General features: G+C 41.6%; 1 protein-coding gene across 1 annotated transcript in view; it reads right to left on the bottom strand.

Moving 5' to 3' along the window:
- The window catches only part of LOC121932163 (sodium-coupled monocarboxylate transporter 1-like), a 28,654-nt gene extending 8,101 nt beyond the window's left edge, over positions 1 to 20,553 (bottom strand). Inside the window, exons 1-11 of the mRNA XM_042470606.1 lie at positions 20,515 to 20,553; positions 18,902 to 19,459; positions 14,015 to 14,080; positions 12,781 to 12,832; positions 11,800 to 11,867; positions 10,896 to 11,050; positions 9,190 to 9,330; positions 6,803 to 6,932; positions 6,266 to 6,354; positions 4,868 to 4,980; positions 2,467 to 2,534 (exon numbers count right to left, since the gene is read on the bottom strand). Coding sequence (XP_042326540.1) covers positions 2,467 to 2,534; positions 4,868 to 4,980; positions 6,266 to 6,354; positions 6,803 to 6,932; positions 9,190 to 9,330; positions 10,896 to 11,050; positions 11,800 to 11,867; positions 12,781 to 12,832; positions 14,015 to 14,080; positions 18,902 to 19,249 — 1,230 coding nt within the window. The 5' untranslated portion in view covers positions 19,250 to 19,459; positions 20,515 to 20,553. The remainder of the gene's footprint in view (positions 1 to 2,466; positions 2,535 to 4,867; positions 4,981 to 6,265; positions 6,355 to 6,802; positions 6,933 to 9,189; positions 9,331 to 10,895; positions 11,051 to 11,799; positions 11,868 to 12,780; positions 12,833 to 14,014; positions 14,081 to 18,901; positions 19,460 to 20,514) is intronic.
- Positions 20,554 to 27,503: the final 6,950 nt, after the last annotated feature.

The raw sequence follows: 27,503 nt of genomic DNA, 5'->3' as shown, positions 1-27,503 counted from the left end.
TTTTAGGTCACCTCGTTCCAGGAAAGGGCGCAGCTGACATATCAGCCGGAGCTGGTAACAGGCACTCTTGACTGTCGCACTCATCTGATTCCTCATCTGAAGCGACGAGTCAAGAAGCACCCCTAAGCTGTGAACACAGTCCTTTGAGGGAAGCGTGAACCCCTCTAGGACTGGAGGTTGTGACCCGATACCTGGTTTGGGGGCCCCTACCGTACTTCCATTTTGTCTGGATTCAGCCTGAGCTTGTTTTCCCTCATCCAGTCCATTACTGCTGCAAGACATTGATTGAGGGGAGAAATGCCATCTGTCGTCATCGCTGATGACCAAGACATGGAGAAGTATATTTGGGTGTCATCAGCATACTGATAACACCCCGCTCCATGTGTACAGATGATTTCTCCCAGCGGCTTCATATAGATGTTGAATAACATCGGGGACAGGATGGCGCCCTGAGAGATACCACAATTAAGCTCTGTTTTTGAAGAGCAACTGTCCCTGAGCATCACCCTCTGGAATCTACCTGAGAGGAAGGAATGGAACCACTGCAAAGCAGTGCCTCCAATTCCTAGCTCTCTCAGGCGTTCCAAGAGGATGTTGTTGTCTATTGTGTCAAATGCCGCTGAGAGGTCTAATAGCACCAACAGGATCACACTTCCTCTGTCGATGCTTAGATGAAGGTCATCAGTTAAGGCGACCATGGCAGTCTCAACCCCATATCCTGTCCTGAAGCCAGTATGAAATGGATCTAGAAAATCGGCTTCATCCAAGACCACTTGGAGCTGAAGAGGGCTAACATTCTGGTTACTGATATGCCAAGGGATACACCAACCCCCCAAAATAAATTTCACACACACACTCCAAGCCCATTTACAGTTTTATAAGGCCTCTTTTCCAATTTTCAGAGTGGGGGGTGGCATCTTATTCAATCAGGGAAATACCACTTTGGGATGTGGCAATTATCATTATTTTAACTGAGTGGAGCAGGGGGTTCAGATAGGAAGCAAGTACAGTTGGAGGGGCTCACAGCCCACAGAAATAGCTTTAGAGTTGCATGCAGATTGCTCCTATCCCCCTCCTAAGCTGACGCCTATCCCCAGCCTAAAATTCACGGGAAGCGGAGCAGGAAATTATCTCTGTTTATCCACAAAGCATTCTTAGTCTTTCAAATATAACAAGAAAGATTATGGAGTAAATTCTACTTGTCACACACCCAAAAAGTAATGATGTTGCCATGTCATTACCTTTGTTGGGGGGGGGGGAACGTTGTTATGTTGTCATTAGTCCCAAAAGTAACGTGTTACAGTTAATCTTATTTGTAACACTTTACTTCCAAGTCCTGAAACAAACAAAGGCCAATGGACTACTATTACAGTTTAGCTTTTAAGTGGCCATCATTCATTACGGCCTCATTCCCACTCACAAATAAATTGGTTTGTGATCTTAATCAATGGATTGATTTGACAGCAGAGCATGGTTCACACTACATTTGCCCCGATCGCATTTTTCCCCTGTAAAAAAACCCACTTTGTCGTTCACATTGATGAATGAATTGATTCAAAATGAACCTGCTTCAGCTGTCCGAAGGACAAATTTAAATCGATTCTGATCTGCATTTTGTTCACACTTGTGCGGAATCAATTTATCAAAAAAAGACATGGAAAAAATCAGCATCTAAAAGACAAGCGTTAAATGGGTCTAGTGCATGCCCCCCCCTCTAAACCGCTTCAGAGTGCAAACCAGGGTCATTTAAACTGTTTCACACTGGTTTGCAAACCGGTTTAAAATATAGTTGCAATGAGGCCTACATCAACTAAACTTAAGTTCAGGGGCAGTCCAAATTTACTCGCCACTTGAGACAGAAAGCAAAGCCCTCTCATTGCCAGAAGATGGGAGGGTTGTGTGTAGAGCTACATGGTTGGCAAAAGTGGCCAGCATGGCTCTCACCAAAACAGCCAATTTCCTGAACACCAGATTCTTCAGATAGCTTCAGAGCTCAGTACTAGAACCCTCAAAACCTGGCATTCAGAGAAGAATGTCTCTGGAGAGCTACTCAGAGCAGCAGCATCTTTCCAAAGCAGCAGTGGTCCTTCCAAGGGCTGGAGAGCAGCAAATTTGCCCCTGCTGCAGCCCACTACCTATGGCAGCAATGTTGCCAATGGTTATTATTATTATTATTTATAGTATTTTAGCCAGGCAAAAAACACATGCATTTTAAATGATGCATTGATTGGCAGTTTGAAATTAGAAGTATGCTCCAGCTTCAATATAAGTCTGTGGTCTTAATGCAATTTAAGCTGTGATCCTTAAGGTGTATATGTCAGTAAACCTCAGTCAAGGCTATTACCAAGTTAAGTGGTTTAAAGTATAAAGGGATTCAAAATAGTTAAGAAATCCGCTGCAGTGAGCACTTATTGCTCTGATCTCCCAGAGAAACTGACATGAACTAAGAAATTATTAAGCTCTTACCTGTAACAAACCTCCCAGAAGTGATGCCAAAGCAGCCATAGCAATGCACACGGCACCGTAAAAGAGACCTAAATGAATGTTGTACATAAATATGTCAAATAACCCTTTTATGGAGAAAATTAACAAACAACACTATGTATTTTAATATCCTCTCTTGATTTAAAAAGCTGGCACACAGTATTGTACCTAGGACCAGCCAAAATCAACCGGCGGTCAGGTTCTTGTTTGTCTCAAGGGATATATTAAAGCTTAGAAAATGACTTCAGTGGAGGTTAATTAATATATTAGCCTGTACAAAGTCAAGTGTAGGATTACTCAACGTATAGCAATTATATTCCTCATCTAATCCTTTTCAGCCTCAGTGGTCTTATTCAGTGTTGGCTTTTTTTTTGGGGGGGGGGGAGGAGATGAAGGACACACACGTATTACCAGCAGCAGGAAAGCAGTTGTCTGGGAAATAACCTAGCTTTATTCGAGAAGATTTTCATTTCTTCATCCTCCAACAATTTTGGGATCCAGGGAACAGGACTCGCCCCCCCCCCCCCAAACAGCCCAGATGCTGTTGAGTTGCAGGTGAAATGAGCCAAGTCTTTCTAGCTTCGGGGGATGCTCAGAGAATGACAAGGGCAATGTGCATCCTTAGGACCACAGGTTGTGTGTACCCAATCTATTTTTTCCTCTTTTGAATTCAATTATTGCACTAAGGAACCTTATAGTAACCATTACTGGTTCTAAGATAGCATGGTACCAAATGTGGTGGCAACCATGGATTAAATGGTGGACTGGATAGCAGTGTGAATGAAGGAGCTCTATTTTCAGAATTCATATGCTGAAGTAATATTTTATGCTGGCAATCCCTACTGTTTGAGTTTACAATTAAATTATATACTTATTCTGGGATGAAAGACACACAGGCAGTTTATGATAAGCAGGAGTTCAGATACATGAACCACTGTTTCTACTAGAAAGAAGCAGGATCCAGTGATGGCAAAGCTTCAGAAAAATAGGACATGGTCCTAGTGTAATAGTTCTGCATTTATCTGCTGCATACATACTATACTTCCTTTTGTGACCTCCTCTTACTGTTATCATTTGTTATTACTATAACTCTTATTAACCAGCATAGAGCTTTACAAAGTACATATGAATAGATGCCTACCCCAAGGAACTTTCAATCTAAAAATCAGCCAAAAGAGAAATAACAGAAGAAAGGGATAGTAGTGTAGTCAAAAATAAAGAGGGCAAAAATATGACGTGATTTTAGTTGTATGTACTTAGCGTCCACTATGACAGTGTATAGTAGTGCATCTCAAGGTATCTGGTGTGAGAAAACAACATTTTTTAACCAATGTGCAAAGGAGCAGTACTGCTGTGTCCATTGGCTACAGGTGTTTGATTCTTTTTTCTAAACTTGCCAGGGACCACCAGTAGCCAATGGCTCAAGGACTAGGAAAACCATAAGGATACAGACCACTACTTTGAGAATCCCTAGTATACAGGTATAAAGGTGCATGACACAGACAATAGTCCAAAACACACTGCAGAAATAATCCAGTCTGAGACCACTTTAATTGCCCTGGCTCAATGCTAGGAAATTCTGGGAACTGTAGTTTTAGGAGAAATTTAGCCTTCTCTGTCAGAGAACTCTGGTGCCACAATAAACTACAATTCCCAGGTTCCCTAGCACTGAGCCAGGACAGTTAAAGTGGCCTCAAACTGGATTATTTCTGCAGTGTGTTTTGAACCTATGTTTAAATACATTTACAATACATTTTACAACTTTACATGCACTTAGAGTAAATTCCATGATTAAACATAAACATTAAACTCATGCATATGTAAATTAGGAATGCTCTGATAGTAAAAGTCAACATTGACTTACTTACTTGGAGGGCCTGTTTGATGAATTTTCGGATAAACTAAGAGCATAAAACGGATTACAGTGATTTTCTTGTATACTCAATAGCATTCAAAGACATAGCCATGTTAGTATAGAAAATCAGTATGCAATGGGATTGTGTAGCACCTTTGAGACTAACTGAAAGAAAAAAGTTGGTAGCATGAGCTTTCCTAGACATGAGCCTACTTACATGCATCTGAGGAAGTAGGCTCAAATTTATGAAAGCTCATGCTACCAACTTTTTTCTTCCAATTACTCTCAAAGTACATGAAGAGGAATTAAAGCAGTTTACTCTTGTATGAGCTCCCTTGTTTATTATGCTAATTCATTTAAATAAATAGCTTTTTAATTTACATTTCAAAGCTAGTTATCTTTATAAAAAATTTAGTGGAGTAATGAAACGTTAAAGTTAATGTAATCTATCAGGAGAAATAGCTAGGTATGTGAGTATATTTTGTGTTTTAAGACAAAATAAACTGAAAATATGCTTTATTGACTTACTCATTCCCTTAGAAATCCACGACAATTTCTTTTCAGTGAGTGATGTGAAGTAGGGTCTAATTAAATCTTCTACAGTCACAGCAGCTAAAGCATTGATGCTAGAAGACACCGTACTAAGGTGAACAAAACAAAGTACATTTTTATTTAATCCCTGCTTAGATTGTATATTAATAACTAGAATTGTCATTATTGTTGTTATTGTTGTTATTAAAATAAATAAGTGGCATAGTAACAATTAAATAAGATAATATATTCTAAAATAAAGATGAAAGTTTGTGATATACAACATTTTTATTCTAATCAAAGTGATCCTTGCTTTAAATCTCAGTGAAGCCTATCTGACACATTTTGTCTTCCTTTCATGTTAAAAGTGACACATCAGAATACACCCCAGCAATGAACAAAAGTGTTGTGCCCTTGGTTATACTTGCATTGATTAAAATATGCCAGCATTAATTGGTCCCTACTAATAAACCGGCTGAAGCTGCAGGTCTGATCCTATATGTGTGCATACTTGGAATTAAGCCCTGCTGAATTCAATGGGGCTCTCTCACAAGCAAGAATGAATTACTGTATATACTCATGTACAAGTCAACCTCATGTATAAGTCAAGGGAAGGTTTCAGGGTCAAAATCTTGTGTTTTGATATGACCTGTGGTTAAGTCAAGAATAAAATTTAGGGAGCTATAAGGAAGGACGGAAAGGGGGAAATACCACTTCCGTCCCTCCTTCTCCAGACCTCTCCCAACCGATTTCCAGGTGCTGAGGAGAGGTTTTATTAGATTGAGAAAGGAAGCAAGTGGATTTAAATGGAGAGTTGTTTCCATAGGAAGCAAGGTCTTGCAAAATGGACTGGAGAGATGGTTTTAAATGGAGAGGTTTTTTATAAGAAGCCAGGTCTTGCAAAAGGGAGCAGAAAGAGAAGTGGGTTTCAATGGAGAGGTTTTTCCATGGGAAGCCAGGGCTTGCAAAAGGGAGCAGAAAGAGAAGCAAGTGGGTTTAAATGGGGAGTTGTTTCCATAGGAAGCCAGGGCTTGCAAAACGGAGCAGAGAGAGACACAAGTGCTTTTAAATTGGGAGTTTTTCCCAATAGGAAGCAAAGGCTTGCAAAACAGACTGGAGGGGAAAGGAATTAGTGTTCAATGGAGATTGGGGCACCAGGCTTGCTTGTTTTAGGACTCTTCTAAGCACTACTAATGTATTGACCCTTATATAAGTCTACCCAAGATTTTAGGGGCAATTTTGGGACATAAATTTGTCAACTTATAGTCGAGTATGTACAGTAATCTGCAGTCTAAGAGAAGCAATCCACTGATTAAGATTATTACTGGTTGTGGCAACCATTTAGATACAATATGAACATATTTTTTCTTTGCTCTGGATTCAGGATTAACTCACCTTAATGTTCCACTGTAAGCACTTGCTACAAAAAGCCCTGGCATGCCTGGAAATTCTTGTAGAATATCCAGGACCAAATATGGCATGAGCTGAAATAAAATCCAGTTGTAATATATGTGTTACAATGTCATTTTCCTTTCACTCCAGTACCTTTTTTTTCTTATTTCAATTATCCTTTACAATATCTCCAAGCTTAAGTAAATAAATATTTATGACAGTGAATTTCTCAATGTGTAAGAAATGGACTATTAACTTGGCTTCTTAAAAGGACAATAAATTCAAGGTACCCAATTTGCATTTGAACTTTAATTCATTGAAGTTTAATTCATTTTTTATACTTTATATGAGGCACAATTTGGGGACATTGCTTTAAATATTCAGTGTCACACACCCCAGTTGTTCTTCCCCACAAGATTCTTGTGAATGCACCCAGTGAATCCAGGTACAGAACATCACATCTCAAAGCCAGTTGCAACATTATAGCCTTCATTCTTTTTCCAGCTTTTATATAAGAATTAGAAATGTTTGATACTAAACCTGGTCTGGTGCTGATATACATGTTGCTGTCCAAGGGTCACATTTCTTATAAATGGAATACATTGCTAATCCACACAATACTGCACAACAAAGAATAGCCCACAGTCCCAAGAGGTTTATGTACAGAGACCTAAAAGGAAGTAATAACATCATCATTTTCTATCTTTTAAGTATATGGAAATATCGCAATGTTGTATCATTATGCAATTATGAGTTGTATTGTACAGTAGTTGTGTACATTTCCTCTTTGGCAGCCAAAGAAAAGAAAATCTTTAGTTAGATTTGTTCCTTCGGCAAAAAAAGGTAGTGCAAATATTCTAGCACTCAGCTGTATGTGTGTGAGCACATGGGATCACAAGACGCTGCATTGCACCATTCCCCACAATACTAGCCATTGGCTAAACTGCTGTGAAAATTTACAGATATATTGGGTTTGATCTTCTCCTCCTATATGGTTTGTAACACCTTGCCTGATGAAGAAGCCAGTGGAGCTTCAAAAGCTTGCAACATGTAATTGTGCATTTTGGTTGGCCATTCTTTTGTAAGAATGTGTATGATGATGATGATAGTAAGAAGAAGAAGAAGAAGAAGAAGAAGATATCTATACATCTGGAATTTGGAACTCAAAGGGTTTGTACTGAGGAGTTACCAGGTTGTTAAAATACAAGAATTAATTATAATCAATTTAAATCTGTTTGCAGTTAGAAGTTTCATCATCAGTCACTTGGCGGCAAATATATCTAACAGAACAATAGGTTTTATCATGCGGGGGGAAATTGGGAGATTAAAAAGGCATTATCCAGTGAAAGTAATATGATTGTGACTAAGATTATCACACACATCGCAGTTAGAGAGGGCTTATCCTGGGAATAATCGGGAAATAACCAGCAACAAATCATTCACAGGTTATCCCCTGGTTATTCCCAGGATAAATGCTCTCTAATCACGACATCACATGATAATCTTAGCTGTGATTGTGTGACTTCCCCTGGATAATGCCTTTTTAATCCCCCGATTTCCCCCGTGTAATAAAGTCCAATGACTCATAATAGAAAGTATTCTACAATTTAAAAAGATATCTGTAATAAAATTAAAAAAAGACTAGCAAAAGCTGTAGTGTTAGAAACTCACATCAAAGTGCTGCAGTCAGAAAGGGAAATGCTGCACTGAAAATAGTTGAGAGTCCACAGCAGCAGTTTAGAAGACAGAAAGTAAACAGAGCTGGAATGGCTGGATTCAGAGCTGAGACTAGAGCAGAAATATGCAAGACAAGGATGCAGACAGAATAGCAATAGCTGAAGTTAAGAAACTTATCTGCAGAGAAAAAGGCAAAAAAAAAATGTGTACAATTCAGCCTTGGTGTATAGGCTTGATTGATTAATTACAATTGGCTCAGTGTCACGCAATGAGAGGGAAATGATAATGCTGAAGTATAGGTTTTGAGATTGTTTCCCCAAATCAACAGCTACACTTCCTGTGGGAAACATGTCATGAGAAGGAAGGAGATGAGTTTACAGGTCCTACAATCCATGGCTTCACTTACTCTAGAGAGAGACAATTTATCCAAGTTTGACAGTTCCATAATGTTGCTTTAAGCTTTGTATGTAACTCCCTTAATGGACTGTACCAATCCATGGACATAGCCATGTTAATCTGGAATATCAGTATGCAAAAGGATCTTTGTAGAAACCTTGAAATTCACTGTGTAGAAGAAGCTATAGCATAAGCTTTCATAGACTTGGTCTGCTTCCTCAGATGCTACATCTGATGAAGTAGACCAGTTCTGTGAAAGCTTATGCTACACTGTCTTTGGCATCTAAGGATGCAGACCAAGTCCACAAAAGCTTATGCTACAGTTATTTTGCATAGTTTCAAATGTACTACAAGATCCATTTGCATATACTAATTCATGCAAGACCTGGTTCTTTTGCTACTAAGTAGTAAAAAAAAAAAGACACACAAATCCAGCAGTTGCTATATATAATTGGAATGTATTTACATTTGACATGGTTCACAAAGCAGAAATCATGGGATGTCTTTATCTTTAATTACTGGATTCCTATATGATTGATAATGTCAAGAGTGAAATTGAAAATGAAAAAAAGTATTGTTATGAATTGATTGCAATAATGGATCAGAGCAAGGAACTTACAGTCGGCCCTTCTTATACACGGATTTTTTTATACACGGATTCAAGAATACAAGGTTTGAAAATGTTCAAAAAAGTATAAATTTCAAATATCAAACAGTGATTTTCCATTTTTTATAAGGGACACCATTTTGCTGTGTCATTATATTTAATGGGACTTGAGCATACACGGATTTTGTTATACACGGGGAATCTTGGAACCAAACCCCAGCGTATAACAAGGGTCCACTGTACTTACAATTTTGCTTGAAATCTAGTTTTGCAGGCAATGTATCGCTGAACTTGTGACTGGCTAACTCCATATATACCAAGCCAGGTGAAAGTCCCACCTACAACAATTGTCCAGAATGTGTGCCTTTGCAAAGGATCAGGATTAAAGCTAAATAAAAAGAAGGAAAAAAAATGTTTAAAAATTCTGTTATCTAATTGCAAAGAGACTCTAAATTTTCTTTGCATGTTCACTTTCAATGAATTCCTCAAATTTAATCTGTAAATATATTAATAGGGTATTGTGACACTGTTGTTATTGTGTGCCTTCAAATTATTTCTGACTTATGGCGACCCTAACATCAGTGGAATTTTCTTGGCAGAATTTGCTCAGAGGGGATGTGCCTTTGCTGACAGTGGCTTGCCTAAGGTCACCCGCATGGGTTTCCATTGCCAAGTGGGGATTTGAACCTTGGTCTCCCAATGTCCTAGTCCAACATCATGCTGGCTCTCATAGGCCTGTTACAGACAGCCAAAATAAAGCTGCTTCGAGTCACAGTGGAGGTATGGTGTTTCAATGATGCATGCGTCCTAAGAGTCCAGAAGTCGCACGAAAGCCACGCTCCACACTGGAGCATGGCTTTGGTGTGGCTTCTGGACTCTTAGGACACATGCATCATTGAAACACCATACCTCCAAAGTGACTCGAAGCAGCTTTATTTTGGCTGTCTGTAACAGGCCATAATATACTTCAGTTTAATACTTAGCAAGAATCTTTCATTCTATGTATGTTTGACTGGAAAATGTTTAATTTGAAATATATGAGGGGCTTTAAGAATAAGATTGTGGGTTGCATCCAGTGATGGATTTACACTAGCAGAAACTGTTTACACATACCCAAGCTGGGGAACCCAATATTTATCAATAGCCTCAGCCTACCTCAACCCATACTTTTTCAGAGCATCCCAGAACTATGAGAAGAACTCCAGAGAATGATGTAGTAAGTAGGACTTGAGCATCCACAGATTTTAGTATTCATAGGAGGTTCTACAACCAAATCCCAGTGGAAACAAGGGCCCACTGTAGATGCTTCTGGGTATATCTTAGTTCCCCTCTCCTGATAGAGAGCTCTTTGATCCAGAGGAAGCTTCCATCACCAGAACTGGGGTAAAATAATTTTCAATAACTCCCCTCCTTCCCTCCTGTTCCCTATCCTTCTAATATATTTTGGAGAATGGAGGGATCATTTTGAATAATGTGAAAGTTTATATGTGTGGAAGGGAGGATCACTAAAAAGAGTCTCCTCCCTTCTGTTGATAAAACCATCTGCTGGATAAATATCAAAAGACAATTAAATCAAACAGGAAGAATTATTTCATATAGCTCATAGTTTTGATGAGGGTTATAGATGCTTTTGTTGGTTTTGAGGAAATAACTGGTTTTCCACTCATTTACTTCAATCACCGACTGGAAATGTAGTGGCATCCCCTAGTGACAGAGCTCAAGAATGCATTAATTATAACGTTGTACTAAATAAATATCTAACTTTATTATTTATTTTGAAAATGAAGCTACTGGTGATGATTCACTCCATGAACAATTTATAATATCAATAGCAGCTTTATCCTATATATTGATAGAAACAATGCAACATAAAACAAATGCTGTTCATACAGATTTGGTTGTATAAGTGTCCGCTTTAATCCCACCACTCAAACAAAATTAAAAAAAACTTACTTCCAGAAATTTAACCTTCCTCCATGATAGGAATCGTTTAGTATATGTCCAATATCACCTTGAACGACCACTGCTCGTATGATCACTGCTGAAAAGCCAGCAACCATAATTCCCACTTGAAAAACATCTGTCCAAACTACTGCTTTCAGGCCACCCTGTGCGGAGAAGTGCAGATAGAGACTGATGTACAAGATACATCATTTCTTGATTAAAAAAGAAACATTGGAAGAAAAAAAACCTAAGAAAAAGAAGTTTAATCTTGTTCACTATCCATTCCTATTTTCCATGAGGGCAGGTGAATCAAATAATTTACAACAGTATGTATATGTGTCTTCAAGTTGCCTGTCACCTCATGACTTTTATAGGATTTGTAAGGCAAAGGATACTGAGAGGTGGTTTGCCATTAGCCTCCTTTGAAATATAGGCCCTGGACAGACCAGCAAAAAACGCCGGCCTGTGGGTGGAGTCAGGGCTGAGCATCCCCACGCTCAATGAAAACTCTAATTCCCAACAGGCACCTTGTTAGATTCATGGAACATATGGGACATTGCATATACTGTATGTAAATATCAATATATAATTTGTTATCTTGTTATCTTGTTATATTGAGATTTAAGCTGCAATTGCATTTACAATATTAAATTATAGTTGGCCCCATAGAACTAAGAAGTACATTTAATTGAAGCTTCACAGGAAATGGTGGGCTGAATTATTTGCCGGAAAGGAAAGTAAGAATTGAGGCAAACCATTAAATGAAAAGCTGCATTTAATTTTTAAAGTTTTAATACCTGTTGTAATCCGCTTTGATTCCCGTTTGGGAAAAGGCAGAATAGAAATAAATATTATTATTATTATTATTATTATTAAAAGAAACCAATAGTTTTGAAATGAAATGCAAAGTTACCAGTGTGCAATAGAAAGTACAGACTACTCCTGTCGCAACCACCGCTCCCCACAAGTCCATTCCCGTAACTAGAAAATAAAAGAAGACAAAGGAAGCAATGTATTGTTTTTTAGGGAAGAAAACTACTAGCACAATAGCAGATGTTTACTTCATTCTTTCAACAATATATACAAAGACATCTGGATAGAATTCCAAGAGCTAATTGATCAGTGTACGATTTGGTAAAGGCCTGTTTGGAAGTATGCCCAGAGAGGAAGCCTGTACAACAGGCTGAATGAGCTAAATTACCTAACTCTTCATATTCAAGAGCAAGTGTAACAGATTATGACAATGAACAACAAGGGAAAGCCATCATTATCATGCCCTACTTGTGAGCTTCGAATGCACTTGACTCACTCCTGCTAGATTCTAGATTACTCTGGTGCACCAACTTATATCTATTATCTATATAGTATTTGACTCTAAAACTATGGCATGCATTACTGTTTACCCGTGGGGTGTGATGCTCGGAAGCGGTGATAGTTGCCCAAGGGGAATACAAGAAATTTTTATGGTCTGCTCAAGGCAAAAAGAAGGGAAGAGTGAAAGGAAGAGTGGCATGTGTTTGTGGTACACATGCAAATAACCACACTGAGGGAGAAAAGTGTTTGACACTGCTGCCAAGATGCACCAGAAGAGTGGAAGGGTGGATTCACAGGGAACCACAAATGCAAGAGGGAAGAAAGAGGGGAGCAACAACAACCAGAGTCGAATGGGATGGGTATTCTTCCACCATTAGCACCAGCTCCTGTAACACCAGGGCCTGGGCAGCAGCAAACACTCCTACTTTCTGTTCTGATAATATAATTTAAGCTGTACGACCCTCTGCTGGCATCAGCAGATATCCTAGAAGGCTTAATAAAAAATCAGGCATTAAATGATAAATGTTATAGATATTAAAGAAAAGGCTCTAGTATGGTACCACACATTCATTCATCCTACCTTGATTTAAAGCTAAGGCAGGAGCATAAATGACAATTCCAGTGTATAATGTCTGGAAGGAAGAAGACAGAAATAAAAATGTAAGCAAAAATCATTGTACTGTAAAGTTCATTTCTTTGAAAATATTCATATAATCAAATATCCCTGCAGTTTCTGGTCCCAGTTTTTATACATACTTATATTTATTGACATTGTAAAAGACATTTACTAAATGAAAAGGTTTATTTTACACCAGTGTGTATTAGTGCCTGCTTCATGCCCCAAACCATACACTATGGTCCAAAACACACTGCAGAAATAATCCACTTTGAGACTGCTTTAACTGCCCTGGCTCAGAACTAGGGAATCCTGGGAATTGTAGTTTTTGTGGCACCAGAGCTTTCTGACACAGAAGGCTAAATGTCCCACAAAACTACACTTCTCAGATTTCCATAGCATTGAGCCAGGGCAGTTAAAGCCATCTCAAACTTGATTATTTCTGCAGTGTGTTTTGGACCTATGTAAAAAAAAAAAAAATCTTACTAACTAGAAAGACTTCTTTGAAGTACATACAGTATAAATTGCATTTAAAAGTATATAAATAGAATTTATTTAAAATGTTGGTAGTGGAGCTGTATTTTGATTTGACTTGAAGAGAATGCCAGTAAAGTGAGACTAGCTTTCATTTTGTGGGACCAACATGATGAAAAGAGGGAGGTGGAGCAGAGTGCAGTCAACCAGTGTCTGAAGGGATGCCACCAGCAGCTAAAAATAATGGCTGAATTCACAATACTGAGGAGAATTCTTCCTTCTATCTAGGCACCTAATGGCAGTTGTTATCCCTCAGGTCAGAGGGCAGTGAATCCACTCTGGCTTTTAGTCTAAACTTCAAAAGAGTTCAGATTTAGCACCTTAGCTAGTTCCTTTGACCTCAGCAGTGGCACCAGGTGACAAATGGGTCCATGTAGGAAGGCAGCTGCCCGTCATTCCCGGTGAGAGTTGAAAACCCACAGCAAGAGGATACTAGGTAAGAAGCAAGTTTGGGGGAAATTTTGAGCTACAGTACTCCAAGGGCAGCCCAGAGTATTCTGGCAAGTACTGACCTGCCCCTAGTCCAACACTCAGACCATCACACTAGCTATCATTACTTAAACTAGAGAATAAATTAACTTTCATTGCTAGCCTAGTATAGCTATAAAATCATGTTGGATTGGAAACATCAGCTATTAAGAGGCATACAAATAAATTTCCTTACCGTCAGTAAAATGAAGAGCACTGTCCCACACAGACGCAGATACCTGTTAAATCGAAGTTCTAAATACTGCAAGAAACAAAATTGTCATATCATTTTTTTAATATAGTTTTGAAAGAAGAGACAATCTCTTTTTTGAAAAAAATTAGCAATGTTGGTCAAAAGAACAGTTTTGCAATCCACTATTAGGGTAAATCCCATTTTAAGCAAAAGCCAACTGTAAGATTACATGTATTACACAAGCTTTTCAGTTCTTCAGAACTCTTCATGAGATAAGATGCTAAAAAAACCCATTGGAGAGAGGGAGAAAAAAGTGACAAATATTTAAGCTATGTAGTTTACATCTTGTTACATTCTTAAAATGGAAAGAAGAAAGGGGAGGCGATTCAAATTAAGCTCTGCCAGGAAGGAGGGAACTGGGATTGCTACCTGGGACTTCCTTCTTCCCAGTAGCGTTTGGGAGAAATCCAACTTCCTTGCAAAGCCTAGCCTTAATGTCTGCATCCTTTCCCACTTTCCATTTTAAAATTGTAACCAAATGGCTACATTGCAGTAAACACCATCAACTTTCATACATGCGTACGCATGCACAAAGAAAGCTTTGTTTTAACATCTTGCCTGATTGTGGGTTCTAAAGAACTTGAAAGCTTGTACAATATTTTTTTCACCTTTCAATTAGGCTCTTATGAAATACTACTCTAATACGAATGTTGACACATCGTATTGGAGGAGATAATATTAATACAGAGTGGGAAGTGGTTTTTCTATTTATTTCTTGACTAATGCTTGGGTCCTATTCAACCTAGCATTTCTTTTATCTCTTACTGTAAGTGCACATATCATACATACATATACTCTGTGTGTGTGTGTGTGTACACACATACAGAATAGAATAGAGTTGGAAGAGACCCCAAGAGCCAGATCACCCCCATCCCCGCCATGCAGGAACTCACAATCAAAGGACCAGCAATAGATGGCCATCCAGCCTCTGTTTAAAGACCTTCAGACTCCACCACTTTTGGAAGGAGTGTATACCATATACATAGCTGGCGTGTGCCTTCAAGTTATTTCAGACTTACAGCAACCCAAAGGTAAACCTATCATAAAGTTCAGTACCTTGGATAGGTGACTGAGGCGGGTTACAGACGGGCAGGGGAGGACGTCTTGGAGGTGTATTCAGCTGAATGCGGAGCCTCCAGACGGCCCGCCCCGGGGGGCGTGCTTCAGGTGTTGGAGCTTCCACACAGGGGGCAGTGAAGACGCCTCACCTGGGTCCGTTTCGGACCCGGGGTTTCCAAACCACCGCCTCGGAGGACGCTGCAAAAAAAGAGGCAGCTTCCTCACGGGCGGCCCAAACCGCGGCTTTTTTTTCTTTTGCCGCATGAGAGGTGCACAGCTGCACAGCTGCAGCGCTAAGCAGCGGCGGCAGAAAGCCTGTCTGCGCATTTAAAGCACCCAAGCCCCTTTAAACTTTTTCCCTGTGCACTCTAAAGCGAGGCAGGAGTGGTGTGAGGTAGCAATGTCCAAACTCTGTCCTTCCAGGCGTTTGGACTTCATGTCCCAGAATCCCAGACCACAGGGCAAGGTGGCTGGGGATTCTGGGAGATGAAGTCCAAACGCCTGGGAGGACAGAGTTTGGACATTGCTGGTTTGGGGACCAGTGAGCCAGGCATGGTGGGAGGAGAGAACAGGAAGGGTAGAATAGAGTAGATAGGGCTGGGAGGGAACACATGCCCTGGGAGGCAAAATGATGTCTTTATGGGACATCATGGGACCTAGTGCCTTGTCAGTGCTCCCTGCCCCTTGATCCCAGGCCCCCTCTAGTTGCCCTTTGCCTTTGGGGGCAAGTTTAGAGGGCATCAAAAGGTCTTGGGCACATTCAAGCTCCGGGGTCTCCTCCTCCTCCTCCACCAGCACAGACTCTGCTCTGGCTGGTTGGCCCGCTGGGACCCTGACACGCTCCCCACTGGTGGCTAGTCTGTTGGGCCTGATGCTTCCATCACTTTAAATGAAAGCATACAGCTCCTTGTAAAAGGGCAGGGGGGCGCCCTTCGTAGTACTTTTTTTTTTTCCTTTGCCGGCTGGCGGATGCGCAGCTGCGCAGTGCTAAGCAGTGGCGGCAGAAAGCCTATGGGCGCATTTAAAGTGCCCAAGCCCCTTTAAAACTTCCCCCCCCCCCTCTGCCCAAAAACAATGGTGGTCTCCTGCCAGCTGGTGATCAGCTGGTGTTGGCATCCTTGTCCACTTGCACGTTGCCAATGTCACCAGCATCATGGATGCCTCCTCTCCTTTGGTCCCCGCGCTCCTGCTGAATCTGCAATGCGCAGCCACAGCTGTCTCCGCTGCCACCGCTGTCCCCCTGCCATCTCCCCTCACCTCCTTTGTACATATGTCAATATTTACAGTTTTAGCGTTTTTTATTGTTAGGTGAAAATGGCACAGGAATGTGTGTAGGGGTGCACTTTAAAGTCCAAACTTTCCAAGCAGCGCATGCGTACATGTTGCTCTAGGGTTAGGGTTAGGGTTAGGGTTAGGAGGCTTAAAATGCACCGCAGCTGTGCCACAGCTTCCACAGCTGCATGGCAGCGGACGTTGCAATTAAAGCCTGACTGCAAACTGCGCATGTTCCAAGACCCCAACTCACTATGCAACGCAGCAGACATGGAGCTTTTAAATGGGCAACTTAAAGTAGCGGCGTAGCAATTCTGGTGTACCGGTGCAGCAGCTCTCATGCCTTCTTCCACTTCTCGATATGTGTCAGCATTCAGGTAGGACTGCTCCAGTTTCTGCAGTTACTCCAGTTTCTGGGACCATATAGCTATAATGTCAGCCGTCTCAGTATGAGACCAAGACATCCCCCTGCCTTTTTTCGGGGTGCTGGTGGATGGCTGAGCCATCCTGCCTGGTGGCAAAGGGGAGCTGCCACACAGCTGTGCCAGGAGCAGCCAAACTGTGCCCGTTCCCAGGTGAAAATGGCGCAGGAATGTGTGTAGGGGGTCACTTTAAATCCCAAACTTTCCCTTTTCACTTTCTACAACCAAAACATCCGCCGGCAAAACTTACAACTTCCCGCGGTTCTACCAACGCATGCGCACAAGTGGCTCTAGGGTTAGGGTTACGAGGCTTAAAATGCGCCGCAGCTGTGCCTCAGCTTCCACAGCTGCATGGCATCGGACGTTGCAATTAAAGCTTGACTGCAAACCACGCATGTCCCGGGAACCCGACCCATTATGCGACGCAGCTGACACGGAGCTTTTAAACCGGCAACTTATATTTGCGGCGTAGCAATTCTGATGTATCGGTGCAGCAGCTTACAGACGGAGCTGCGCAGGTACGTATCAAACAGAAAAGAAGCGGAAAAAAGCAGCACCTTTTTAATGCCGCTTCTTCCCGCTTGGGGCGTGCGGGGGGCGTGTTCATGACGGCATTCAGGTAAAGCCCGTCTGAAGGCTCTACCTTCATGACGTCATGAGTACATCCCTTTTTGCCCGTCTGTAACCCGCCTGAAAGTCTAGGCTAAAACCCAGAATGGATTCACCATCCCACAGCCATGGAAGCTATCAGCCACCACTTATGTCCAACTCAGGGACACCATGTAAGATTCCCTATAGAGAAAAGAAATTAACTTCAGTGTTGATAATAAAAACAAGTCAAGGTTTTGTTTTTTGTGGGTTTTTCAGGCTCTGTGGCTATGTTCTAGAAGAGTTTATTTCTGACATTTCATCAGCATCTGTGGCTGGCATCTTCACATCAGGAATAAACTCTTCTAGAACATAGCAATAGCAAGTTCATTTCTATACTGCCTATCAGTGCACTTAAGCACTCCCTCAGCGGTTTACAAAATGTAAACATGGCCACATAGCCCGAAAAACCCACAAAAAAACCTATGGATGCCAGCCATGAAAGCCTTTGACTTCACAAGGCAAGATTTATTTTAATTATCATAAAAAACCTGGTACAGTATTAATAGATGTCTTGATAAGCATGCACACACCTAAGTCATAAAACCAGATGTTTGCATTATAGGGAACATGACTATGAAGGGAACTTGAAAATGGAGCTCATAATACTGCTGATTTAGTAGTTCAGTTGATTTTTCACAAAGGCGGACGCTACTACCTGGCTGGCCTAGACCCGGGCACCTTGCTTACCATCCTTGAACCATTTTTCTGGGAAAACAAAACATCTGGTACTTTGACTATGCCATCTTAGGCTATCCCATATGCCTGGTGAATCACAATCTCAAGCATGCAGTGATGACTCTGTGAGTAACATTGTTGTGATAAACTCTGCCGCAGAGTTCTCCAATTAAAGAATAAGTTAATGACAGCATGGTGTAGTGATTTGGATGTTGGACTATGACTGAAGATCAGGATTCGAATCCCATTCAGCCATGAAACCCTCTGGCTGATCTTGGGCAAGTCACATGCTCTCAGCTTCAGGGGAAGGCAATGGCAAACCTCCTTTGAACAAATTTTGCCAAGAAAACCCCATGATTCATAAACAACTCAAAGGCACACAACACACAGACTGAGAGAAAGAATTAGAGGAGTCAAAGCTTCAGGCTGGTGAAAAGTGAGAGGGAGAGTCATGCTGAGAAGAGTATCTACAGATGCATCCACTGCACACTACAATGCAGAGATAATTCATCTTGACACCACTTTGACTGCCAATGGTCAATGCTATGGAATTCTGGGAATTGTAGCTTGTTGTGGCACTAGAGCTTACTGGCAGAGAATAAATGCTTCACAAAACTACAAATCCCAAGACTCCATAGCATTGAACCACGGCAGTCAAAGTGATGTCAAGCCGGATTATTTCTGCGGTGCGGACACAGCTTTGGAAGACCATGGTCACCAGGGATGATCCATCCCAACCCTTCCAGCTCACCTCATAGGTACTAGTGATGCCCAGCCGGTAGAAGACGGGCAGGAACACCTCGGCACTGATGATGACCACCAGCATATAGGTGATGGCAAAGATGCTGAACATAGCCCCGAAACGGTAGACTTCAGCCGGGGTGCCCAGTACAGTGATGGCAGACATGAAGCTGGCGGTCAGGGAAAGGGCCACAGGCACGGCTGTCATACTGCGGCCTCCCATCAAGAAGTCCTTGGAGGTCTCTTGGCCACCCACCATGGCATAGTAGACCCCGATGCCTGCAGAGATGAGCAGCATGGCTGCAAAGACTAGGTAGTCCCAGACCCCAAAGCCCCCCAGGGCTCGGCAGGGGCCCATGGCTTCCTCCAATGAACAGGAGGACCCCAAAAGCTATGACAGGGCCCAGGTGGGCTTCAGAGGCACACGTCCTTCTCGGCCAGAGCACTTCCAATGTGTCTCTCCTTCACCCTCGCAGGCGCTGAAGAACTGTCCACCTCCTGGCCAGGCACCCGCTCACTTGGAGTGGTTTCGGACCTTCAGCCCCGTCCACACCTTTGACCAACGGACCTGAAAGAATGAGAGAGAATGAGAGAGAACTTGGGTGACCACCAGATGTCCTTGCGGCAAAGGAGGGCCACACACCTCAAAATGGAATGCCTTTGATGAAAAAAATGGAGGATACGTCCAAATACAAAGCTAAAACCACTCATAATAGAAATAGAAATGTAGAATCATGCTTCTTAGTCATGCTCCAAAGGGAGGACCTTCCCCCCCAAAATGGAGGACATGCCCAAATAAAAAGCTAAAAACACTCATATAGAAATGTAAAATGCATACTTCTCAGACATGCTCCAAATGGAAGACCTTGCAGAAAATAATGGAAGACATGGCCAAATAAAAAACTAAAACATACTCATTGAAATGTAAATGCATGCTTCTTAGTATATCAACATGTTATTTTAGCATTGTAACATTTTTGTTGTCTGCGTCTTAGTGTCTGTTTTTGATGTTTCTGCCCTTTGGTGGAAAGGGTGCTATCAAGAAATGTTATTATTATTAGTCATGCTCCAAATGGAGGACCTTCAAGAAAAAATGGGAGGACATGACCAAATAAAAAGCTAAAAACTGTAATAGAACTCTTAATCATACTCCAGATGGAGGACGTTTGGGACATTCCTCCTGGACAGAAGGTTGAAGTGAAGGACAAGTCCGGGAAAAGGAGGGCATCACCTCTCCTTCCCCTCCTCCCTCCCTCTTCCCTTTCCTTGTTGTGGTGGTTGTTGTTGTGTTTCCAACCTCTGGCGGTGAACCTCTCTCACAGGGTTTTCTTGGCAAGCTCCCTTTCGGGGAGAAAGGCGGCGTACAAATGCAATAAGGGTTTGCCCTGGCCAGCCAATCTCCGAGGCTGAGAGAGTGTGACCTCCCCAGGGCCACTCACCCAGCGCCTGCCTTCAAGTGGTTTCCCACTGATGTCCATCCTCAGCCGGAGGCGGAGGGGGTTGCCCTGGCCAGCCTCTGAGGCTGAGAGAGTGTGACCCACCCAGAGGGGCTTCTGTGGCCAGAGCCCTGTGGAGTCCAGCCCTCAGAGCAGGACGCCACCACAGTCGCCTCCCCGAACTTACCCTTTTTATTGCCTTTCTCTCTTCATTCTCTCCTCTTTTTCTTTCCCTCCTCTTCTGCAATAGGAGGTCCCTCTGGTCTCCTTCCTTCCTTCCTTTTTTTCCTCTCTCTCTCTCTTTCTCTGTTTCTTTCTTTCTCCCTCTTTCTTTCTCTCTCTTTTCTCTCTCTTTCTCTCTTCCTCTTTCTTTCTTTCCTGCTCTTTCTTTCTTTCTTTCTCTCTCCTTTCTTTCTCTCTCTCTTTCTCCCTCCCTCCCCCCTCCCTTTCTCTCTCTCTCTTTCTGTCTTTCACTCGCTCTCTCTTTCTTCCTTCCTCTCTCTCTCTCTCTCTTTCTTTTCTGCAGCCTCTTCCTAGAGCTGCACCTCCTTGGGTCCCTTTACCGGGAGAAAGGTAGGTTATAAATAAATTAATAATAATACTGTAATAATAACAATAACAATAATTGAGCGAGCCCTGCTGTGCTGATGCTTCCCTTTCAGTGCCACCAGGTGAGTGAGTGAGTGCCTTCCTCCTCCTCTTCCTCCCAAAAGGGCTGCTGCTGCTGCTGCTCTTGGTGGCCTTTACTGTGGGTTGCGCAGTTCCCTACTTGCAATTGGAGCTGGACCTGCCTCCAGGGACAAGAGCAAGAACATCTCCCTTCCCCGCCTGGAGAGGGAATGGGATTGGGAAAGGTGCCTCCTTAGCCCAGGTTCCAGCAGTAGCTTCATTCAGTGGCATCATTAGGGAGTGTGCAGAGCACAGCAGGTGACACCTGGAGGAGTACTGACCCCACTGCTCCCCAAATAGCAACAGCAATAGCAAGTCCATTTCTATACCGCTTATCGTGTACTTAAGCACTTCCTAAGTGGTTTACAAAGTGTAAGCTAATTGCCCCCAACAAGATGGGTACTCATTTTAGGACCTACAGAAGGATGCCAGGCTGAGCTGACCCTGAGCCCCTGGCTGGGATTGAACTCACAACCTTCTGCTTTGTGAGTGAGTGGCTGCAATAAGGGCATTTAGCCACTGCGCCACCAGGACTCAAACGCCTACCTTTGTGCGGAAAGGAGCTGTGGCATTCACCTGCTTCCCTTTTAACATGCTTTCAGAGATGGCTGGAGTGGGATGAAGCTCAGTGGCAGGAGAAAGGAGAGGCCCCAGGATTTTTTTAAATTTAAAATTTCAAGTTTCAAAAATTTGAATGTTTTAAACTGAAACGTTTTATTCTTTTTCAGTTTTCTTTAAAAAACACCTTTTACCAAAAATCTTCACTATGTATATGTAAAATACATTTAGGTTGTGCGTATGTTATTGTATTTTGGAAGGTATAATTTTAATTTGGCAAGTTGTCTATGTCACAGCTGTTAGCATCACATTCAGTGGTATGTGGGAATTATGATTTAGGAGTAAAGTTAGTGCAAAAAAAAAAAAACATGACTAAGGATTCTGTATGACCATAATGCTAGGAAAGCTGGAGGGAAGGAGAAAGAGAGGAAGACCACACACCAGATGGAAGGAGTCTGTTAAGGAGGCCATAAGTATGAATCTGTATAGAGTGACCAGGGTCCAACACACACTGCAGAAATAATCCAGTTTGGGACTACTTGAACTGCCCTGGCTGGGCAATCCTGGGAATTGTAGTTTATAGTGGCACCAGAGCTCTCTAACAGAGATAGGTAAGTGTCTCACAAAGCTACACTTTCCAGAATTCTTTACCATTAAGCCAGGGCAGTTAAAGTGGTCTCTAACCAGATTATTTCTGCAGTGTGTTTTGTACCCAGACATCATAACCATAAAGGAGGACAAGTTACTTCAAAAATGTAGGGCATTCAAGAAAAATGTAGGGCATTACACAATGAAAGCTATAAACATGAATATGAATATCAATCTATATGCCATAGTCATGCTCAAAATGGGACCCAGGGAGAGTTCTTGTTGTTGTTCACTACCCTCCAATCCTGTGGAGGAGACATCTCCCACTACTCTTAGGCCACATTCCCACTACATTATACAACGCATCGCCAGTCGGATTATACGGCCATCATTCCCATTTGAATTCAACCCCAATCCCTATTTGATCAAATCCTCTTCTGAAAACCTGAAGCAGAGGCGGAAACCCCGGGTTATCCTGACACTGTTTTTCCAGCGGTTCTTTTGCCAGCTACCAATTATATGCCCAGTGAGAATGACCCCTTAGTTCTCACAGATTCAGGGTGATCAGATGTCCTCCTTTTCCAGGACATGTCCCATATTTCAACCTTCTCTCCAGAAGGAATTCCAAAATGTACTCCATTTTGAGTATGACTAACAAGTATAGATTTCATGTTCTTAGCTTTTGTTGTGTAATGCCCTACCTTTTTTGTCAAATGTCCTCTATATTTTGCAGTGACTTGTCATCCTTAACAGTTATGGCATCTAGTCACCCAGTGCAGATTCATATCCATGACCTCCTTAACAGAGTCCATCCATGTGGCATGTTGTCTTTCTTCCTCTCTTTCTACTTCCCTCTACCTTTCATAGCATTACTGTCTTTTCTAATAATTCATGCCTTCTCATGATATAGCCGAAGTATGATAGCCTCGGTTTTGTCATCTTGGCATCCAGGGAGATTCCAGGCTTAATCTGTTCTAAGACTCATTCATTTGTCTTTTTAGCCATTCACAGTAACCTCAGCACTTTTCTCTAGCATCACATCTCTAATTAATTTATTTTCTTTTTATCCATTTTCTTAATTGTCCAGCTCTTGCTTCTGTACAGGGTAACGGGGAACACAATTGCTTCTAACTTTTGTGCTTAGTTGTATATCGTTGTTCTTTAGGATCTTTTCTGGTTCTTTCATAGCTGCCTGCCTCCCCAATTCTTAGTCTTCTGATTTCTTGACTGCAGTCCCTGTTCTGATTTATGCTTGTTCCAAGGTATAGAAATTCTTTCACTACTTCTATTTCCTCGTTGTCTAGGTAGAATTGATGAAGATCTTTCATTATCATTATTTTGGTTTTCTTTATGTTCAGCAGTAAGCCTGCCTTTGCACTTTTTTCCTTGACCTTCTTTAGTAGTTGCTCTAGATCTGTGATGCTTTCTGTTAGTTATATGGTGTCATCTGCCTACCTTAGATTTTGATGTTCCTTCCTCCTGTTTTCACTCCTACTACTTCTGTGTCCAAGCCTGCATTTCATATAATATTTTCTGCATGTAAGCTGAACAGATAGGGAGAGTTTAGCAAAAGCCTATTGCTGAATATGCCCATTGAACAGTGACATAAACACTGGAATCCACCCGCTTCCAATCTAGCAAGTGACTTTAGGGAAGGGAGAGAAGGCTGGAAAGAGAGTGGTGAGTCCCCATATTCAAAAAGCAGATTAACACAAAAGGAGGTCATTAACTTCATCCTCTGATGTGCTCTTTCTGTATCCAAAATTCATTCATCCTTTTTAAACAAGACTTCACTAAAGCCTAGACTGGTTGAAGGCTTGCCCCTGAAATCAAATCATTCTCAACAGTGTTTCTCAAATTGTGGGAGAGGATCCCTGGTGTCTGTGTGTGTGCGCGCAAGACTTGCTCAAGTGGGGCATGAAACTTGGAGGTTCTAATGCCTCTTCCTCCTCCTCTTCCCAAACTTTTTATGTGTAAAATTTACACCTCTGTTGAGTTAAAAATTGAATTTACTTAAATAAACCTGTTCTAACTGGAACATATGTTATTTCCTTATAAGATGTTTCAATGTATGTGCAAATGAAAATACACACACTAAATAAACAAAATATTTTTATTCATATAGTACATCAAGGGGGGGCAACCTCTGCATTTAGATGTAAGGAACGGCCCTAAGGGTAAAAGTTTTTGAGTACTACTGAGCCAGCGTGGTGTATTGGTTTGAGCTTTGGACTATGACTCTGAGGACCAAGGTTCAAATCCTGGCTTTGTCAGGTAAACCCATTGTGGTGACCTTGGGCAAGTCACCCACTCTCAGCCTCAGAAGATGGCAATGGCAAACCGCTCTGAAGAAACCAGCCCAGAAAACCCCATGATAGTTTTGCCTTATGATCTTTTATAAGTTGGAAATGACTTGAAGGCAAACAGCAACAACAACAACCACCACTGTTTCAGAACATGGCGTCATGTACATGAAGCCCCAAACCAGAAAAAGTAGGCATACTTGAATGCTATCATTATCTTCAGTGATTCTTTGTGAACAAATCTTGTTTATTGCAGTTTCATTCACTTATGGATGACATCTGTGTCTTCAGCTGACATTCGTTGTTTTTAAAAGAACACTTCCTCCACTGCAGGCTGGATGTATACTTTACATGTGTATCTTTTTCTCTGCTTTACTGGAAATATAATATTTGTGAACAATCCATGATGTTGCAGTCAGTTAAGCAATGTTAGCTTATGCTGTAGAAATGCAGCCAATGAACTGGAAGTGACCTTAACGTTTATCTAGTTCAACCCCAACCCACTTAATACTTGAAGTCCACTGTTGGAAATCCACTGTTGGAGCACTCTTTACAGGTGTCCATCATCTGCTTGAAAACCCTTAACAAATGAGATTATTACACATTCTGTGGCTGTTTCTTCTGATATGGAACATTTCACAGGAAGTTGTTTCTAATATTTTATCTGAAATCCCCTATCCCCTTGAATCCGCTGGTTTGGATCTGGCCCTCTGGAAGAACAGAAAAAGTAATTCTCCATATAAATTATTAGTTGAGTGTTGTATATGCATACTAGTTAAACCGGTCAGTTATGCTTTCTTGCACAAGGTTATCCTTATTACAAGATACAAGTGGGAAATCTGAAGGTGTCATGCTCTTACCTGAGTGATATTGCTCAAGCTGAATTGCGTACATATGGTGGCTCAGGATGTGCAAAGATTATATATTAATTTTGAACATAGGTCAGAAGCAGCAAGCAGATATCCCAGTGTCATGAATTATTGTATGTTGATTAAGGTAATATTCATATTCCTGATCCATGGGTGGGATCCTGATCCTTTTTAAAATAAAAATGTAAATCAGGATCATTCAATTAAAACAGTTGCCCAAGCACAAATGTTATTATGTTCTTGTGTGTTCTTACTTCTTGCTACATATGCATGTGTGTGTGTGTTATTTTGCTTAAGCCTATAGGAGCCCTGGTCTCTTGAGGTTTTCAAGCAGCAAGGTGCAACTCAAGGAAAAGGGATGCCCTCACAGTTGACTGTGCGAACCTGGAATCTCCTCTTCTAACAATCAATTTCCTCGTGATTCTTGTAATATTAGATTGTACAAAGACTTCAGAATAGGTCTATGTAAGTAAGGTAAGGTGAAGAGATAAATAGATTGCTATTCCAGTTACACTTACCTAGGCATAATTCTTATTGAGCATACTGGGACTTATTTCAAATTAAATGTGCCAAACAGCTATTATACAGCAGCAATAGTGAGGGACGACACTGGAAGAGGATCTATCAGAGACTTAGGTAACACTTGTGGCTGTCCTGTACTGTGCAGAAAAAGGCATGTAAGGCTGCATCTACACTGGAAAAATAACCCAGTTTGGTACCGCTTTAACTGCCTGGCTCCCAGAATTCATAGCCTTGAGCCAGGGCAGTTAAAGCAGTGCCAAACTGGGTTATTTCTCCAGTGCGGATGCAGCGTCTGACTCTTTTGAATGTCTTTTACCACAAAAATGACGAGATAATCCCAATGAGGCAATCCAAAAGGAAAAAAGAGAAACAAGTGCCAGAAGAGACTCCCAGATGAGATGAGACCGCTTTAACTGCCCTGGCTCAGTGCTAGGGAATCCTGGGAATTGTAGTTTATTGTGGCACCAGAGCTCTCTGACAGAGAAGGATAAATGTCTCATAAAACAACATTTCTCAGAATTCCCTAGTATTGAGCCAGAGCAGTTAAGGTGGTCTCAAACTGGATGATTTCCGCAGTGTGTTTTGGAACATTGTTAGGAATGAATGCAGAAAGACACTGTCTGCAGCTAAAAAGAAAGAGAAACCTCAATGGATAACAAATGAAACTCTTCAAGCAGATAAGGAGATATGAGAAGTCAAAGGTGATAGAAACAGGGGTCATAACCTTGAATGCAACTGTTCAGAGATGTGTGTGCAGGGACAAGAAACAGAAGATGACTACCAAAAAGGACAAACAAGAGACCTCTTCTACAAGAGATCTAAGAAATCAAAACGAAATTTAAACAAATGTAAACATACTACTTTCAAATCTATTTTTTATTTCTAGTGTGAACTTTTGAAAAATATATTCACTAACAGAATACAGGGGGGAAATACCCTTGAATGTGGCTTGGATAATAGTCAGGACCTTACCAGATAGGGCACAGAAGTAGGGTCAGTTCGCATTGGTCAATGCGTATTCGCGTTATATCGCATTGGTGTTCCACACCTGTGAGTTCAGAATATGTATTGACCAATGCGATATAACGTGAATATGCTTTGGCCAATGCGTCTTCACGGCTGGGTTCCGAACTGAAGGCAGCCGGCTCCTCCATTTTGCGAGTCCGCAAAATTAGTGGATTCACGGGATCCGTATTGATGGCCAGTGCGAAACCTCTGCTGCTTTGGCTGGTGTGTACATCCAATCCGCTGGTTCTCCTGAAGACCACCGGGTTACAAATTTCCCATGATGCTGCGCTGGAATTTCCCCCATCTCCTTCCATTGGCCTTTTCCCCTTTCAGGACAACCACCGGGTCTGGGGAGCGATTTTTCCACTGACCGACAAGATAAAGCAGAAACCTTTTGTGTTGGGGGGGGAATGTATATGTATATGTATGTATGTGTGTGTGTGTGTGTATATATATACACACACACACACACACACACAAAGATGTGTGTGTAAGCATATACATGCAGCATTACACTTTTGGCGGCTCCACAGTTTGTGTGTGTGTGTGTTTGTGTGTGTGTGTGTGTATGTATGTGTGTGTATATATATATATATATACACACACACACACACAAAGATGTGTGTGTAAGCATATACATGCAGCATTACACTTTTGGC

The sequence above is a fragment of the Sceloporus undulatus genome, chromosome 5 (genome assembly GCF_019175285.1).
Source record: "Sceloporus undulatus isolate JIND9_A2432 ecotype Alabama chromosome 5, SceUnd_v1.1, whole genome shotgun sequence".
NCBI lineage: Eukaryota > Metazoa > Chordata > Lepidosauria > Squamata > Phrynosomatidae > Sceloporus > Sceloporus undulatus.
The sequence above is the reverse complement of the archived record's forward strand: the minus strand, read 5'-3'. Positions and strand labels throughout refer to the sequence as shown.